The sequence below is a fragment of the Pecten maximus genome, chromosome 8, assembly GCF_902652985.1.
Source record: "Pecten maximus chromosome 8, xPecMax1.1, whole genome shotgun sequence".
Lineage (NCBI taxonomy): Eukaryota > Metazoa > Mollusca > Bivalvia > Pectinida > Pectinidae > Pecten > Pecten maximus.
This window is the reverse complement of record NC_047022.1, coordinates 24,875,079-24,892,292: the sequence shown is the minus strand read 5'-3', so window position 1 is coordinate 24,892,292 and position 17,214 is coordinate 24,875,079. Positions and strand designations below refer to the sequence as shown.

Here is a 17,214-nt window from a genome sequence, read left to right as displayed (position 1 = left end):
CACAGATGCACAGATAGTTATCAGTGACACATTGATTTACTTTTATGTATAAAATCCGAAAAGTCCACACTTGAAAGTGATTACTTGTACACCACATCAATGTAGAACATTTTGTATCAAGTGTGTAATACCTCCAGGTATGAAGTACAGGTGGCAACTACATATTGCTCATCAGGCACAAATCAAACTTGCTACTGAAACCTTTAAATCTACTAAACACAATATATACTAGGGAAGTCAATAACACACCTGTCTCACCTGTAGAAAACAAGTACAGGTATGTTTACCCAGGTATTTAGTCATGGCTAGTAATACAATACTATATACCAAAGATGAAGTCTGTTATCACATTGTCCAAATATCAGCTCAGAGGAAAAACTCTGCGAGAAAAAATGCCAAACAGCATACAGGCCATGCCAACGATATGTTTAGTGGCAGATTTACATTTATCAGGCTGACGGAAGCTGACAAAGCCACAGAGCAAGTGCTAGGTATCGTTTACCTATTTATGTGCCATATCGAAGTCGCAAAACAATCCATAACGTAGGACAGCTGCTGGGACAGTATAGGGCAAACATATACGGGACATGGCGGTTCATATACACTATACACATGTCCTCGGGATCACACATATATTTATAAACATCATTGTATCATACATGAGTTTTATAAACCCAATCAGCCACATAGGTATACATAATACAAAAGTACTCTCCCTGAAAGACAGGACTATTGTATGTCAGTTGATGTTCCAAATGTACATATCATAGGCATTATAAGATGGTATGTATTGTGTATACACAAAACAGTGTTGAACAATGTGTTGTGTTATTGTAATTCAGTGTGTGATTAATGACATCAACCACTATTATTAAATAATAACATTTTAATTATTTTAGTAACAAAAGAATGCGTATTAGATTCAACAAACCAGTACATTGTATATTTATCAAAAATTTATTAATACATTACTGAACTTTGTTTTCAGTTCTTTATTTCCATATCTGTAATCAATAGTTAACCACAGGCAATTTACATCCCGTATTGAACCTAATAAGCACACTGTGGTTACTAAAAAACAAAAGGGTGGGCTTACAATTAAACTATGTACAGGTAAAACTGAAATATATAGGGTGGAAAAAGTAACATTTTTACATTTAGATAGCTTTACGTAGCTAAAACAACATGGAGAGGTATTATTTAATATCTCCACTGTGATGGTGATCATAAATATTAACAGCTCACAAAAGGTATACATTTCTTATCCATACATCATATATAACAATTAACATTCTAGAGGAGGCATTTTCTGGTATTACCACATAAATAAGCCCCTACTCACATTATTGATAAGCCCGGCCTTCTTCATTTTTTGCAGATTCATCAATTTTAAAAAAGTAATAAAAGTGTTTAACAAATTGTTATAAGCAAACTTTTATACTTAGGGAGGGGGTTATTTGTGAGAAGTGGTTCTTATGAACATCACTAATAAAAATTCGTATTCATTATTAATCTCATATTTTCTCATGTGGGAATTTCCATCCTCTATTTCTGCTGAATTGTCCTCATGGGAAACCATGAAATATGACATCGCATACAGTATTGACATTATAATCAATATTATTTGTTTGTTTGAAGTTTAACCATCGATTCACAGATGAAGTCATTTTAATATATATCATATTATTATTATTTCAAGAGAAATGTATTACAAATGTTTCTCAACATGGATTACAATGTCCTTAATTAAGGCCACATACCTTATTTGACACACATTTTCTATGTTGGAGGTCCTTAATAAATGTTAGATATAGAGTTATCTCCCTTGCATTCTTTAAGTTCAGTTATCTCCCTTTATATATAATTCATTGTAATTGTCTTTACATGTTATGCCCATATCTGCCTTACCTTTTTAATTAGTATTTATGTATAAATGATTCGGCATCTTTTGTGGTTTTTTGTAGACAATAATCTATTTTATCATATTTCATCATTTATTTTTTTAAGTAAAAAAAAAAAAGGTTAATGAATCAAGATGTACTAGTCAAAGTAAAGTTAAGGTAGGATAGTTCCCTAATTAAGAAGAGCCATAAATACTTTACTGAAGTACTGATAATAGCAACTTTTTATACACCACTATGTATTTCAGGCAGATCTATATTTCAACAGTGTGTTATTTTCAGCCTGATACATATTTCAGATCTACACAAAACACTCTTCCAATAGAGGAATATCGGTGTTTTTAATTACACTATTGATATTTTTTACCATATCACATCAAACAATGTGTATGACCACACCTACACAGGTACTGCAAACAATATTTCAAACACATAATAATTCTACAGTGAATTCACCAAAGACTTCACAGAAAATACCCACAACGATAACCGAAGGCTAATGTTCACCTCTAAGTGTTACGGAAAATCAATGCACCCTGCAGCCTCATATGATAAAACTGTATACAAGGTCCCAGCACCGATTCCAACCCCGACAACCATTCCTGGCTTATAAGGTCTACCAGCCACGCATGTAAAGTCTGCCTCATGATGTCCTGTGTTACAATGCTTGATTACACCCCCGGAAATGGAGGGGATTTAATTCTTTACACTAAGCCAGAACAGCTCCTGGGCTGTATATAGGAATCCCCACCTGGAATAGGTACAGCGAGGGAAACTGCTGCTGTACACAATGTCAGAGCCTGTATGTGTGGGTTAAACAGGCATGAGATGGACTAGAATATGTTGGATTATGAACACCAGGAACCATTTCTTCATTACAGTTAAAAATACAACTGTGTTACAGTACGTACAGTGGTGTCGAAAAAAATAAATGTTTCAGTGGTTCATGAATAGTAGCGGTAACAAACTTCAGCAGTCAATATCTAAAATGGCTTCTGGTAAATGTGTAGCCACCTTGAATATGCGACCAAGCTGCAAATATGGCGTGCACAACTATGTAGATCCCACAGGAAACATGCCCATGAAGATCCCTTCAGTATGTAGAAATAACGGTAAAAAAGAATTGTTTAAGGACAGACTGACAGTCAAAAAGTGATTTGAAAAAACACCTTCTAATGTTAGTGGACAAGAAATATAAAAAAAAAAAAAATAAATAAAAAGATCAAAATAAACTAAAAAATGCCTGTAAGACATCAATACCCCCCACTGCCACTCGACACCTCAAATCATAGTTTTGTGAGGATCGCACCTGAGATTAGCTTAATTACATTGCATCAGGACAGGACGAGATGGACACAGGTAACACTATATACCCCCCCCCCCCCCCCCCCCCCATTTTTATTTTTCATAGCGGGGCATAAAAATGAAAAAAAAAAATTAACATGATTATTCTGCAAAATGACATTAGTTTTTACTGAATTATTTCAATTGCTCAACACATTAATTGAAATTGAAGTTTGTTGATTTAAGTAACAGTTTGAATTCTGTTGATTTTGCACTAATAACTGCTATTAATGGATACTGGAGTAACCATATACAACACACAATACAGTAAATGTCTATATACCTGCCGACCACACAAAGACTTCATTAATACATTACGATCTATAGACAGTGAGGCAATGGGTATGTAACCTTGACCGAAATAAATGATGTATACTAATATACAACTACTGTCTACAGAATCATAAATAAATCAGTCGTACCGTGTGTAAACATATTGTGATGTATAATTGTTATTGGTAATCATTATGATCACTTTCAAGTACAACAATCAACCCAAGGACGAAGTAATGTAGTAATTTGAATGAGAATTAGGTTTGAATTGATTTACCACAAATCTGCTTATCTGTTGCTGGGCATAAAATGTTTGGATTTCATGGTCATAACGTCACCACAAAACACAGCACTTTACCTAGGAGGGCAGGATACAATCAAATCTTACGGGACTAATTCTATACTTTAAAAATAATCTTACACGATCGAGTGTTAATGAAATTTGGAATTCATTTAACAAGTTCAATAATAAAGGCTAAACTTACATCAAGTTATTAAACAAGTTCATACTAAAGGCTCAATTCATATCAGGTTATCTAATTATATAACAACTTCGTACTAAAGGCTCAACATATATCAGGTTATTTAACAAGTTAATACTAAGATTCAACACATATCAAGTTATTAGAAAAGTTAAAAAAATTCCATATTGCACAAACAAATTAGTGTACGATTCTATTTATTACATAAATTGTATCAGTGAGAATATAAGAAAAACTCTTAAATCCATTTGCCTACAAATTTTTGATGTCATTATGATGTCATTTATGTAGACATATCACAAGAGTCATTACATGTATCTTTAATATATATAGTGTATGGCTGTAGTATGACATGACATGTACAGCACATACGTTAGCTATGTAATAAAATTTACTATTTCATAAATTTAAACCTGAAATTTGCAAAAATTATTATTATTAGTCCCCTACCGGTGAAACCTGGGTTTTTGGGTCAAAAAGGTCAATGCCACTGTTTCTAGGTCAGTATAGGGGCAATACCCAGGCAATACCCAGCATGCTTGTTATTATTTGTCCATCTTCAGATGACCTAAAACTTCTTACAAGCAAAAATTATTTTTTCTTTTCTTTGGAATAAAATCCTCTATTTTAATTTTATCTTTATTTCTTTTACACACATACCAATTTGAAAGAATATTTTCAATATACATGTATTTCTTTATTAAAAATGAACTCAATTGATTACCACCTCCCATCATTAAATACCCTTTTGTCATTCTGGTAGGTTGTACATCTACCCTAAATAACCATTCCTCTTCTTCAAAACACATTTCATATTGTATTTCACTGAACAGGCCTCAAGGGAAATCTTGTTTATGTCAACATCCCGATAGTTACTAACAAACAAAAACCTTAATACTCCTCCACTAATAGGCCTTTTATCCACACCACATTAACACATCATAATTGATTTCGTTTTAATTTCCACATAACGGTACTGTACATTCTAGAAAACTTTAAACAAAAAAAAATCCATACATGACATAAAACTACCACGCAGGACATAGCCATGGGTGACGTTACAGTATAAATGTAACACAAAAAAGAATATGAATAGGTGTCATTAGCAACAAGCTCAGGATCAGTTGAATTTTAACGTTTACCAGTTCGCCCGAACAATGAGTGATTATAGATGACAAAATCTGTCCCCTGAAGTACGAAAATTTGGGGCATATTTATATTGTTGATTGTGAAACAAACAATGTCACATGATCATACTTTTTTTAAACATTCTATTATGAATGTTCCATAGCAGGTATCTTGAGTGTATGAGCATTTACTAGCAAAGAATTCAAATTTGATTTTTTTTTCTCTCTTATTTTTGTGAAGAAGACTGAAAGTCTACTGATACAACATACGGCTAATTTCACACTTGAATGATTAAATTTATTTATCAATTTAACTTTTAAATTCATTTTGTCAGTTTCACTTATAACTTAATCATTATTTAAACATTAAATGCTTTAGTAAGTTGGCCAATAAATCAAACCTACCTCAGTTTGCTATCAAATACAAATATTTATTTAAAAACAACTAATTTCAGTCAGTATTGAATCAGTTAAGTGGAAGCGCATAGTATTGGAAAATTAAATGGTTTCTTTCCAATACATTAATTATATCCATTCCTGGCCCATAAAGAATTCTTAACACTAATGTGCTGAACCAATGAAGTGGAACCTGACAGTTTTAATTGTCCACATTTTTATTCCGTATACAATTTGATACCTCACTCTTTAGTATGTAAGACCCAATACAAACACCGATATGTAATGTACGTTTAAGATCTTGGTGACAGTAAATACCGTGTCAATACGAATACCTGTTAGCTATTCTGTGGTCGACTTTTCTATGTGTATTAACAAATAAACATCAGGTCACTATGTCAATGAGATCACCCCTGGTTTATATCATAGTTTTTAAGGTGATAAAGACAAATTTATATCTACCTAAACAAGAATAACAAGTAGAGGGGATTGGATTGTCAATATATCATCAATCTTCTACTTTAAACAATCTGTTTAATATTAACAGCTTGCCCTAAATCCGGCAATTCCAATTACAAGTGAAGTCTTGGTCATGCTATATACATATAGTAATATAGTTGAATTGAATTGAAAATATAGTCACTTTTGCCTTTGAAGCGGGATTGGACTGGGTCGATCATCGGTGACCAGGTAGCTCAAATGGTAGAGCATCCGGCTAGTGTTCGGAGGTCCCGGGTTCGAACCCCGGTCTGGCCGCTACATTTTCTCCTCTCCTGTTACAAAATTGGCGCCCAACTAAAATACCCACGGTGGTGGTATAAGGGTCTCGTGTGTCTTCGAGGGCGAATACTTGGAAAATAAGGAGTGAGGTGTGTAGCGGGACTGGACTGGGTCGATCATTGGTGACCAGGTAGCTCAAATGGTAGAGCATCCGGCTAGTGTTCGGAGGTCCCGGGTTCGAACCCCGGTCTGGCCGCTACATTTTCTCCTCTCCTGTTACACCTTTTAATACATTATGTTCTAACTATAAAATGTCTATAAGACATCAATGCCCCTGCTACTACTAAATGACACCCTAAAATACAGTTTGGTTAGGACCGCACCAGTGGTATAACGGACATAACAGGACACCCCTGCGACAGGACAGGATGGACATGGGTAACACTATATGCCCCCCATGGCAAGGGCATAAAAAGAAATGCTGCATTGAGTGATAGCTGCTGCATTACTCAGGGGAACAATTAAAGATATTTTTTAAAACGTCCCCTCGAACATTCAGCAGAGCTTATATAGCCACAGGGTCATTGTACATGTATATGTCAGACTTAACAGAGTTACCTCCCTTTATCATAAAAAATCAGAGATCGATTACCTCTAACAAAAAAATTCTGAATTATTTCATCTACAGTTGAACAGAGTTGCTTCCCTTCATCATACTTTTTAACAGATTTTTTCCATTATTCTAGATATAGTCAGCCAATAACTTCTTACTGATTGAGTTTTTGAATATTTGAATCAAATTTCAGATGAAATCAATGCAAAAAAGAAATTAATAGTGAAGTGTTTATTCATGGCTTGCCCAAATATTCCAATCTTCTTTACAGAGATTTTGACACTTGGAATTCAAATAAATTTAAACTCATGATATCAAATTTTAAATTCTTATTCTTAAAACTTCACTCTAATTATATTGATAATCAATTTTAAACAAAGTTAAGATGCTTTACATGTATGTAAAGAGTATTTTTCATGGTTTAACAATGTTTACCAAATATTTCTCTATTTTTCAAGGACTATTGGTCTAACATAAGAGTTCCTTCCCCTTGAACATCAACATCAGTAGTCATGTTTTGCCTGTGGATTACAGACAAGTAGCAGCCCCATCAGTAATACTGTACTTGTGACATTACAACCACAAAGAATTCAAAATCCCGCCCTATCAACCTAATCAAACTCATATCAGTTTCAGTACACTACTGGGAACTCCAGTGTAAACCTCTCCAGAATTATATATATTACAATTCCACCACAATGGTGATTTATCCTAGGTGTTGAGAGGATGTATACCATCGGTGGCGTGACAAGGAGTCCCACTTCAGACGTGTTCAGTCACTCATTGTCAAGGTTGAGTATGTCGGTGAAATCAATAGCTAGGAGGTTCAAGGTGGGAAGGAAACCTTTTACTCTGATACAACTCCAATAAAATTTACTACTTTCAAAATATGTCAGTTGATAATACAATATAAACCAGCAAACTACTTAACTGAGTCCAAGCAAAAAGAAGTTTTTTTATTTAAATGCTATCATGGCTTATATCTGTTTTATAATCAAACAACCCATATTTATTGCAGTTCAGTGAAATAATCAAGAAATGTGATTTCATTGTCCTGTAATAAGTTCATCCCCAGACTGCGAGTCATAGACTATGTGTTAGTTCGTCCCCAGACTGTGAGTCATAGACTATGTGTTAGTGTGTCCCCAGGCTGTGAGTCATAGACTATGTGTTAGTTCATCCCCAGGCTGTGAGTCATAGACTGTGAGTCATAGACTATGTGTTAGTTCGTCCCCAGGCTGTGAGTCATAGGCTATGTGTTAGTTCATCCCCAGGCTGTGAGTCATAGACTATGTGTTAGTTCATCCCCAGGCTGTGAGTCATAGACTGTGAGTCATAGGCTATGTGTTAGTTCATCCCATGACTGCGAGTCATAGACTATGTGTTAGTTCATCCCCAGGCTGTGAGTCATAGGCCATGTGTTAGGTCATCCCCAGGCTGTGAGTCATAGGCCATGTATTAGTTCATCCCCAGGCTGTGAGTCATAGGCCATGTGTTAGTTCGTCCCCAGGCTGTGAGTCATAGACTGTGTGTTAGTTCATCCCCAGGCTGTGAGTCATAGACTATGTGTTAGTGTGTCCCCAGGCTGTGAGTCATAGGCCATGTGTTAGTTCATCCCCAGGCTGTGAGTCATAGGCTATGTGTTAGTTCATCCCCAGGCTGTGAGTCATAGACTATGTGTTAGTGTGTCCCCAGGCTGTGAGTCATAGGCCATGTGTTAGTTCGTCCCCAGGCTGTGAGTCATAGGCTATGTGTTAGTTCATCCCCAGGCTGTGAGTCATAGACTATGTGTTAGTTCGTCCCATAACTGTGAGTCATAGACTATGTGTTAGTTCGTCCCCAGGCTGTGAGTCATAGACTATGTGTTAGTGTGTCCCCAGGCTGTGAGTCATAGGCCATGTGTTAGTTCATCCCCAGGCTGTGAGTCATAGGCTATGTATTAGTTCATCCCCAGGCTGTGAGTCATAGACTATGTGTTAGTTCATCCCCAGGCTGTGAGTCATAGGCCATGTGTTAGTTCGTCCCCAGACTGTGAGTCATAGACTATGTGTTAGTTCGTCCCATAACTGTGAGTCATAGACTATGTGTTAGTTCATCCCCAGGCTGTGAGTCATAGCCTATGTCTTAGTCCCTTGTTCTTCATTCATGATAAATACAGAATTTAGAAAAAGTACATAATTATGTAAACAAAAAATATAATTTGGTATGTTTGGTACTTTTCACTGTTATATTTGGTTTATTTAGTACTGTTCACTGTTTAAACAGAAATTATCCTTTTTCTTTCTTTTCTTAACACGCACTCTTTTGAACCAAACTGGTTTTGAAGAACAGCTACTTAATATGAAGGAAATGATTGGAGATTGAAGAAATAGAAGACAATCAAAATTAACATGGGTCTACCTCTCGGGAAATTTAAGTATTTTAGAAATGTTTTGCAAGAAATAAAAACATTTCATTTCTCTCAAAAGAGTAAAACAGGGTTAGTGCTGGATATTTATAGGGTTAAATCATCATGGGTCCCTCTATATAATTTGAATGGACTTTTTGAATATAAGTGGGTCACTTTTTTATTTTCTAAGCTTCGAAAGGCTATAAGGACAGCTCCCATGCAAACTCTGGAGTACGAGTAATATCTGTGAAAGGTTGGTCAGTACATACCTTCCTCTAGAACAGCCATCATATCGTCAACAGTCTCACACTCCACCACAAACAGATTCTCCACATAGAAACCCTTGTTCTTGGACCACCGTACCTGTAGGTTCCGCCTGCGGACCGGGTTGAGGAGGTCCACCACCTGTAGCATAAGTGTTACTATATCTCACTGTGTATAAAGAACATCTGTTTATAATGACTACCTCTTTATAATAATCGCCTGTTTTCAAATGACCATTTCATTTGTGTCTGTACTGACATTTCTATAACAGTCATCAGACTATCATGACCACCTGTAAATCTTGATCACCTGTCTATAATGACCACATGTCTATAATGAACACTGATCTATACTCAACACCTGTCAATAGCAACCAACTGCCCTAAGTGCAAAACACATGTGTGCATTGTACATTTATGTGCGTGTTTTGGGGGCTGCACGATGTTCGTGTTTTGTCTCCTTGTGATAGCTCTACACAGTGATGCCAACTTGATAGTGCCACCTCATTGAAGCACACTGTCCAAACCAACCAGCAGGACACCTCACCTGATCACACGATGAGCAACCATCCCAATGTTGTTGTCAAGGGAAAATATACCATCATGTATAAACTTTTTCTATTAACTTTATAACTTTATAAATATAACACCCATGTATATCTACTTACAATTCCTCATCTCAATGATAAGTCTACTTTCTGTTTATATATACTTTACATACCCTGTAGTCATTATAAACTAAACTGTACATTAAAGTAAAACTGAATATTTTTCACTAGGTTTAAAAGAATATACACTCGGTATATATATAACAAGTATATATCAGAGGACCCTTGACCTCAGACACACCTGCTGGTATATATCTAATATAAATTTGAGTATATTTGTTTATAATAATAGACAAGGAGTCAGAATGACATGAGGTGGCCCAGTCGGAGAAGGTCTGGTATGTAGGTGCTATAACAAAGAGTGGAATTGTTGACACAAGATAAAAGTATTTAGTTAAACCTTTTTATCAATACCATTCTAAAACTCTACATAACCCACTTCTTGTCAAATTGTACACATCATTCCTCTAATCACACTACACACTTAAGCCTTAAGTGTCAATGTAGAAACTTGACAAACAATCCTATATAAATATATGCACAATCTCTATGGAAGGAAACATTATCTTATAAACTTTATAATTCAAATAACGTATTTTGAACTTTTCCAATTTGCAAATTATATATCTTGATGGGTTAAATATATATCATATATAATATAAATGCCGCCACTTGACACCCCAAAACACAGTTTGGTGAGGATCAAATCAGCAGTTCCTGAGATTAGCTACCGTAGTTACATTGCATCAGGATGTGACAGGATGTGACGGGATAGACATGGGTAACACTACCGGTATATGCCCACCCACCCATCCCTCTCTTGACATTTGACCTGGTGACCTTGACCTGAATTGACTTTTCAGAAGAAATCTTTAATTTGTTAAAATTATATTTTTAGCAAGTGGTCTCAAGCTGAAGGTCAAAGTTACAGTGTAATGAATAACCTAGGTACAATATACAGTCAAACTTCATTACCTCCAAGTCGGTGGGGCCATGGAAAAAACTTTGAGATATATCCAGAAGTATTTCAGGTAAACAAACATATTTTATACAATTTTTTTACAATCAGAACTGTTAATAGGACGTTAAACAAAAATAAACCAAACCAAACCAATTGACTACTATAATTGCTGGGCTAAATTGGCAACAAAAATACTAGTATAAAACTCATTTGTCACATTTGATTTCTTTTAATTAAACTTTAAAAACCTCCCAAACTAAGGGCAAGGATCATTAAGTTAGAGATCCACTTTGTCCTTGACCTGTTAATTACAGATTTCTAATTAGGATCATCGTAGACTTACAGGTATGATATATTTACCTGTTCGTTATAGTAGGATTATCGTAGACTTACAGGTATGATATATTTACCTGCTCGTTATAGATTTCTAATTAGGATCATTGTAGACTTACAGGTATCATATATTTACCTTTCTTTAATTTTTTTCTTGGGTTTTTGTTTTTTCCTTTTTTTTAAACTCATTGTAGATCCCGGGTAACTTTAAGGTTATTAAAACTTTTTTTATTTAACTTTTAGACCAGTTAAGGTAAATTTTTTTTTTCTTTAAAATCTCTAATTAGGATCCGTAACTTTAAGGGTTTATAATTTTTTCCTGTTTTGTTTAGATTTTAAATTAGGTCCCTTGACTTACGGAGAAATTTTTTTTGTTAAATTAATTGGTAAAAAGGTTAAATTTTTTTTTCTTAAATTTTTAAAAAATTTCCCCTTTTTTTCGTATTTTTGGGTTTGTTTTATGATTTTAAGTTTAGTTTTTAATTTGATTATTCCGTTTGTTTTTTTTTGGTAAGTCTAAAAGGGTTTTTATTTTCCGTTTTTTTTAATGGGGCATTAGTTAAAGGGAGATTAATTTTCCCTTTTTTAAAATTTAATTTTTTTTGTTACTTAAGGTTGTAATTTACCGGTTTTAATTTTAATGGGGTTTAGGACTTAGGAAAAATTAATTTTTTGTTAAGTAATATTTTTTTCGGGAAATAAAATTTATACCTTTTTTTATGATTTTAAGTGGTTTTTTCCGTAGGGTATTTTACCTTTCGTTTAATTCCTTTTTTTTTTGGGGGAGTAGTTCATAGATTATTTAAAAATTTAAATTTTTTTAAAATTTTTAGTTTTAAAGGTAGTAAAAGGGGGGGGAAATTTTTTAAATTTTAACCCCTTTTTTTATTTTAAATTTTTTAATTTTCTTTTGTTTTAAGGATAACGGGTTTAAGGGGTTGGTTTACCTTTTTTTTAAGATCTCTAAAGGATTACTAGACTTACAGGGAATTATTACCTGTTTTTTTATAGATCTTAAAAGGGTATTGTTTGGTAGATATATTACCTGTTTTTTAATCCCCTGTCGCTATTAGGGTCTTGTATTTAAGGGGTGAATATTTCCTGTTTTTTGATCTCCCAAGGATGCCCTGGCTTTTCCCCCTTTTGTTGTCCTTAACGAAAACAGTAACCCCCTTCCCGTTAGGGCCCCCCCCCCAAACGGAAACAAAAAAAAGGGGCTTTTTTAAAAAAAAAAAACCCCGGCAAAAAAACCCCCCCAAAAAAAAAACTCAAATCTTTTTTTAATTTTTAAATTAAAATTTTTTGGGTTTTATTGAATTTTAAATGGGGGCCCCCAAAGGAAAATCAAACCCGAAAATTTCCCCCCTTTTTGGGAAACGTGAAAAAATTTTTTTTCCCCCCGGGGGGCTTTCAAGGGAAAAAAAAATTTAAAATAAAAACCCTTTTTTAAAAATTTTTTTAAGGGGGGGGAAAATGGGCCCCCCCCTTTTTTAAAAAAGGTATGATATATTTACCTGCTCGTTATAGATCTCTAAATGTAGGATCATCGTAGACTTACAGGTATGATATATTTACCTGTTCATTATAGATCTCTAAGTAGGATCATCATAGACTTACAGGTATGATATATTTACCTGTTCGTTATAGATCTCTAATTAGGATCATCGTAGACTTACAGGTATGATATATTTACCTGTTTGTTATAGATCTCTAAGTAGGATCATCGTAGACTTACAGGTATGATATATTTACCTGTTCGTTATAGATCTCTAATTAGGATCATCGTAGACTTACAGGTATGATATATTTACCTGTTCGTTATAGATCTCTAAGTAGGATCATTGTAGACTTACAGGTATGATATATTTACCTGTTTGTTATAGATCTCTAATTAGGATCATCGTAGACTTACAGGTTTGATATATTTACCTGTTCGTTATAGATCTCTAAGTAGGATGCCCTGAGAGTCTTGTTTCCTCCATTTTGTTGTAACATTTGAACAAGATACTCAAACGAACGCTGCATAATCCCCACCATGTCCTCAGGTGGATGTTTTCCTCCCTCAAACTGGAATGACAAATCAAAAATAAATTTAACTTTCATCTAAGGAAATTATAAACACCAAGTCACATAAATAGATTAACCCCTAAAAAGATGTTTCAATAGCGTGACAACATATTCTGTTGGCTATATTTAAAGTTTAATTAATAATGAGATGTTTATATTCAATGAAAGTTTGTTAATTGTGACATTCCATTACCTGGAAACTGGTCACAACCAAGGACACATCACACACATTACATATTGAGAAGATTATTCCACTAATACGTCATCATGATTATGAATGTTATAAAGACATATTCAAATGTAGGACAACTTTCAGTTTAGTCCAATGAAGCAAGGAACTGATCTTGCACCTTATAAACTATGCAAGAAATACCCTCCCTTTTTTGGAGAAGACGGTGATTCCTGAGTTATGGCCTAATTCTGACAAATTGATAATTGCAGAAAATACAAATCTATATATAAGAACATAAGCTTAAAATATGTTATTTAAACTAGGTGATGATATTTTGTCAAAATAAGGTCCATCATTGTACATTGTAGGGCTGGTGTAAGTTCGAAAACGTTGTACATGACTAGGATCTTCCGCAAAAAAGCTTCATAATTGAACAATGAACATTTCTGTAGGCAAGAATCTATGTGTCCTGTAACCACAATGTACACTCACCAAAATTATACGTGGGTCAAAACAAGTCTTTCGTAACACATAGCCTTGTAATGGATGCATAATTGATGAATAATGAGCGTTTTATCCCAAAAATTACCATCAATCTAATGTACAAAGTAGTTGTCCATTTTAAACACTCAAATTTCTTCTCTTAAACAATGAAGCACGTTCAAATTGTTAAACAGCAATATAATTGAGGATAACCGTTACAGAATGCTGATAAAGGCAAACATTAACACAATTCTGGACGATCTTGGACTAATTCAGGATGACCTTTAAACTAATTAAGGATTACCTTTAACCTTTTGAAAGATGACCTTGTCACCTTAGATTTGAACATTATTATGTAATCACAATTAGACAAACCTGATTTTACTTTTGGTTTGTTACCATGACGAATCCTCCTACAAGCTTGAATAGTTAACTATTGAAAATATGTGTTAGAAGATGAATATTGGTTATAATCCGTATCATGGCATTAAATTTATAAGAAAACATGAATGATTATTTCATATGTATGATTACTTATTTTTGTATTTGACCTAATAAGCATACCTGCCCCTATAAGCACTGTGTGCACCCCCACATTTTTCAGGATGGGTGCACTATAATTGAAACATAAAAAGTACATTACCTCACTGATCTGAAATATACTACTAAGTCTTTTAACCAAACATTCTGAATTGTATTCATTACATAAATCTATGATGTAAATGGAAAAAAAAAAAAAAAATATTTTTTCCACCCAGATATCACATGAATTTAATTCCTGTACATGGTTTTATTGTTTTATAAAGTGCACCACTTTTGTGGTTTTGTAAGTGCAGTGTGCTTATTAGGTCAAATATGGTACTATTACTGTGTTACAACAGGGCTAATATTGATCATTTGGGCATTAATTAATGTACCAAATGGACTCAACATAACAGAGACTTGCACCTAACCAGGACATTTTTTGAGATTATTGAGGATAAGGGTACTCACTATGGTATGCTTTGAAAATAATCAGGAAATTATAATACATTTTTTTTTCTAAAGCTGTAAAATGTATCCAGAAAGCAAGATGACTATTTTATAATAAAGAACAGATCGAATGCAAAAAATGATGGGTCATGCTGCTGTTAACATTGAAGTCTACATAATAATTATGCAAAATTAAAGAAATTAGAGACTTTTAAACCAAGATTTTAACTGTGTACACAATCTCTACACCCACTTTCACTTAATGCATTATTGTTAGAAACATAATAACTGAACCAATGTATGGCATCAAGACTGAAAAAAAAACATTACACATGCGAGATTATGTGTAATTCATAGTATAATGAGCTTAACTTGATATAACAGTTTCTCCATGGTCAGCAATTGTGATGTTTGTCAGATGTTAAATTGGTGAAGTTCATGCACAGTGACATCATGGAAATTCCTGAGGTTAAGTATGTTCTCTGTTGATAACTTATCACGAACACAACCAAAGGATTTCAAAGATGGCGAGGTGAGTGTGAGCAAAATACAAAAAAAATGGGCAATAATTCATGCTTCAATGAAAATGATATTTTGACATGGGACAGGAGTGCAAAAAACATATTCATTAAACAATGCTATATCTAGCAGAACAAAATGGATTCAAGAATCTGCATGCCGTTCCAGTACACTGTTTAACGACCTGTGCAACATCCATGGGGAGGAACTCAAAGAATCAATAAGGTTATTGACAATATACAGGTGTTATAAAACAGGGATAACTGAACAATTTGGTAATACATTTAAAAGTATAGGTACAAACCTCATCATAATACTGAAAGTCAAAGAAAAAATTGCTTTAGTGGAGGAAATGTTGAACATTTTGTTGATATTTCATTAAAACATATCCCACTCCAGGATAAGTAAGGATAGCCCATCCTTGAACTTTTTGCTTTATTAAAATGTCTCTCCCATCCTGTAATGACTAAAGTTTTCATTTTATTCCATTCGTTAAAATATCGACCCCGATCCAGAACTTTCTGTTTTGTCTAAACATATCCCATTAAAATATCCATCCTGACCCAGACCTCACATTTTTGTCTAAACATATCCCATTGGATATAGTTAAGACCTGTCTATAAAGACCATCTCTCTATGGTAAAGACCAGCTGTCCATAAAGGCCACACCTCTATATTAAGGAACTGTCTACAATGACAACCTCTCTATAGTGGTTCTATAATGGCCTCCTCTCTGTAATAGAGACCTATCTATAATGGCCGCTCTCTTTAGTAAATACCTGTCTATAATGGTCTCCTCTATGTAATAGACATATCTATAATGGCTGCTCTCTATAGTAAAGACCTGTCTATAATGACCGCTCTCTATAGTAAAGACCGTTCTATAATGGCCGCTCTCTTTAGTAAAGACCTGTCTATAATGGCCTTCTCTCTATAGCAAATACCTGTCTATAATGGTCTCCTCTCTATAGTAAAGACCTGTCTATAATGGCTGCTCTCTATAGTAAATACCTGTCTATAATGGCCTCCTCTCTGTAACAGAGACCTTTCTATAATGGCCGCTCTCTTTAGGAAAGATCTGTCTATAATGGCCTTCTCTCTATAGCAAAGACCTGTCTATAATGGCCTCCTCTCTGTAATAGAGACCTTTCTATAATGGCCTTCTCTCTATAGTAAAGACCTGTCTATATTGGCCTTCTCTCTTTAGTAAAGACCTGTCTATAATGGTCTCCTCTCTGTAATAGAGACCTATCTATAATGGCTGCTCTCTATAGTAAATACCTGTCTATAATGGCCTTCTCTCTATAGTAAAGACCTGTCTATAATGGTCTCCTCTCTGTAATAGAGACCTTTCTATAATGGCCTTCTCTCTTTGGTAAAGACTTGTCTATAATGGCCTTCTCTCTTTGGTAAAGACCTGTCTATAATGGCCTTCCCTCTTTAGTAAAGACCTGTCTATAATGGCCTTCTCTCTATAGTAAAGACCTGTCTATAATGGCCTCCTCTCTATAGTAAAGACCTGTCCATAATGACCGCTCTCTTTAGTAAATACCTGTCTATAATGGTCTCCTCTCTGTAATAGAGACATATC

The 17,214-nt window shown here is 34.4% G+C and overlaps 1 protein-coding gene across 6 annotated transcripts in view; it reads right to left on the bottom strand.

Annotated features, from left to right (window-relative positions):
* Nucleotides 1-17,214, bottom strand: part of LOC117332927 (kinesin-like protein KIF12) — a 128,284-nt gene that overhangs the window by 42,642 nt on the left and 68,428 nt on the right. For 5 of the 6 annotated variants that reach the window (XM_033892006.1, XM_033892004.1, XM_033892000.1 and 2 more), the window contains 3 exons: nt 15,928-15,939; nt 13,340-13,477; nt 9,515-9,650 (listed from right to left, as the gene is read on the bottom strand). In XM_033892006.1, the coding sequence (XP_033747897.1) occupies nt 9,515-9,650; nt 13,340-13,477; nt 15,928-15,939 (286 nt within the window). The remainder of the gene's footprint in view (nt 1-9,514; nt 9,651-13,339; nt 13,478-15,927; nt 15,940-17,214) is intronic. The other variant, XM_033892002.1, reaches the window with a different exon arrangement.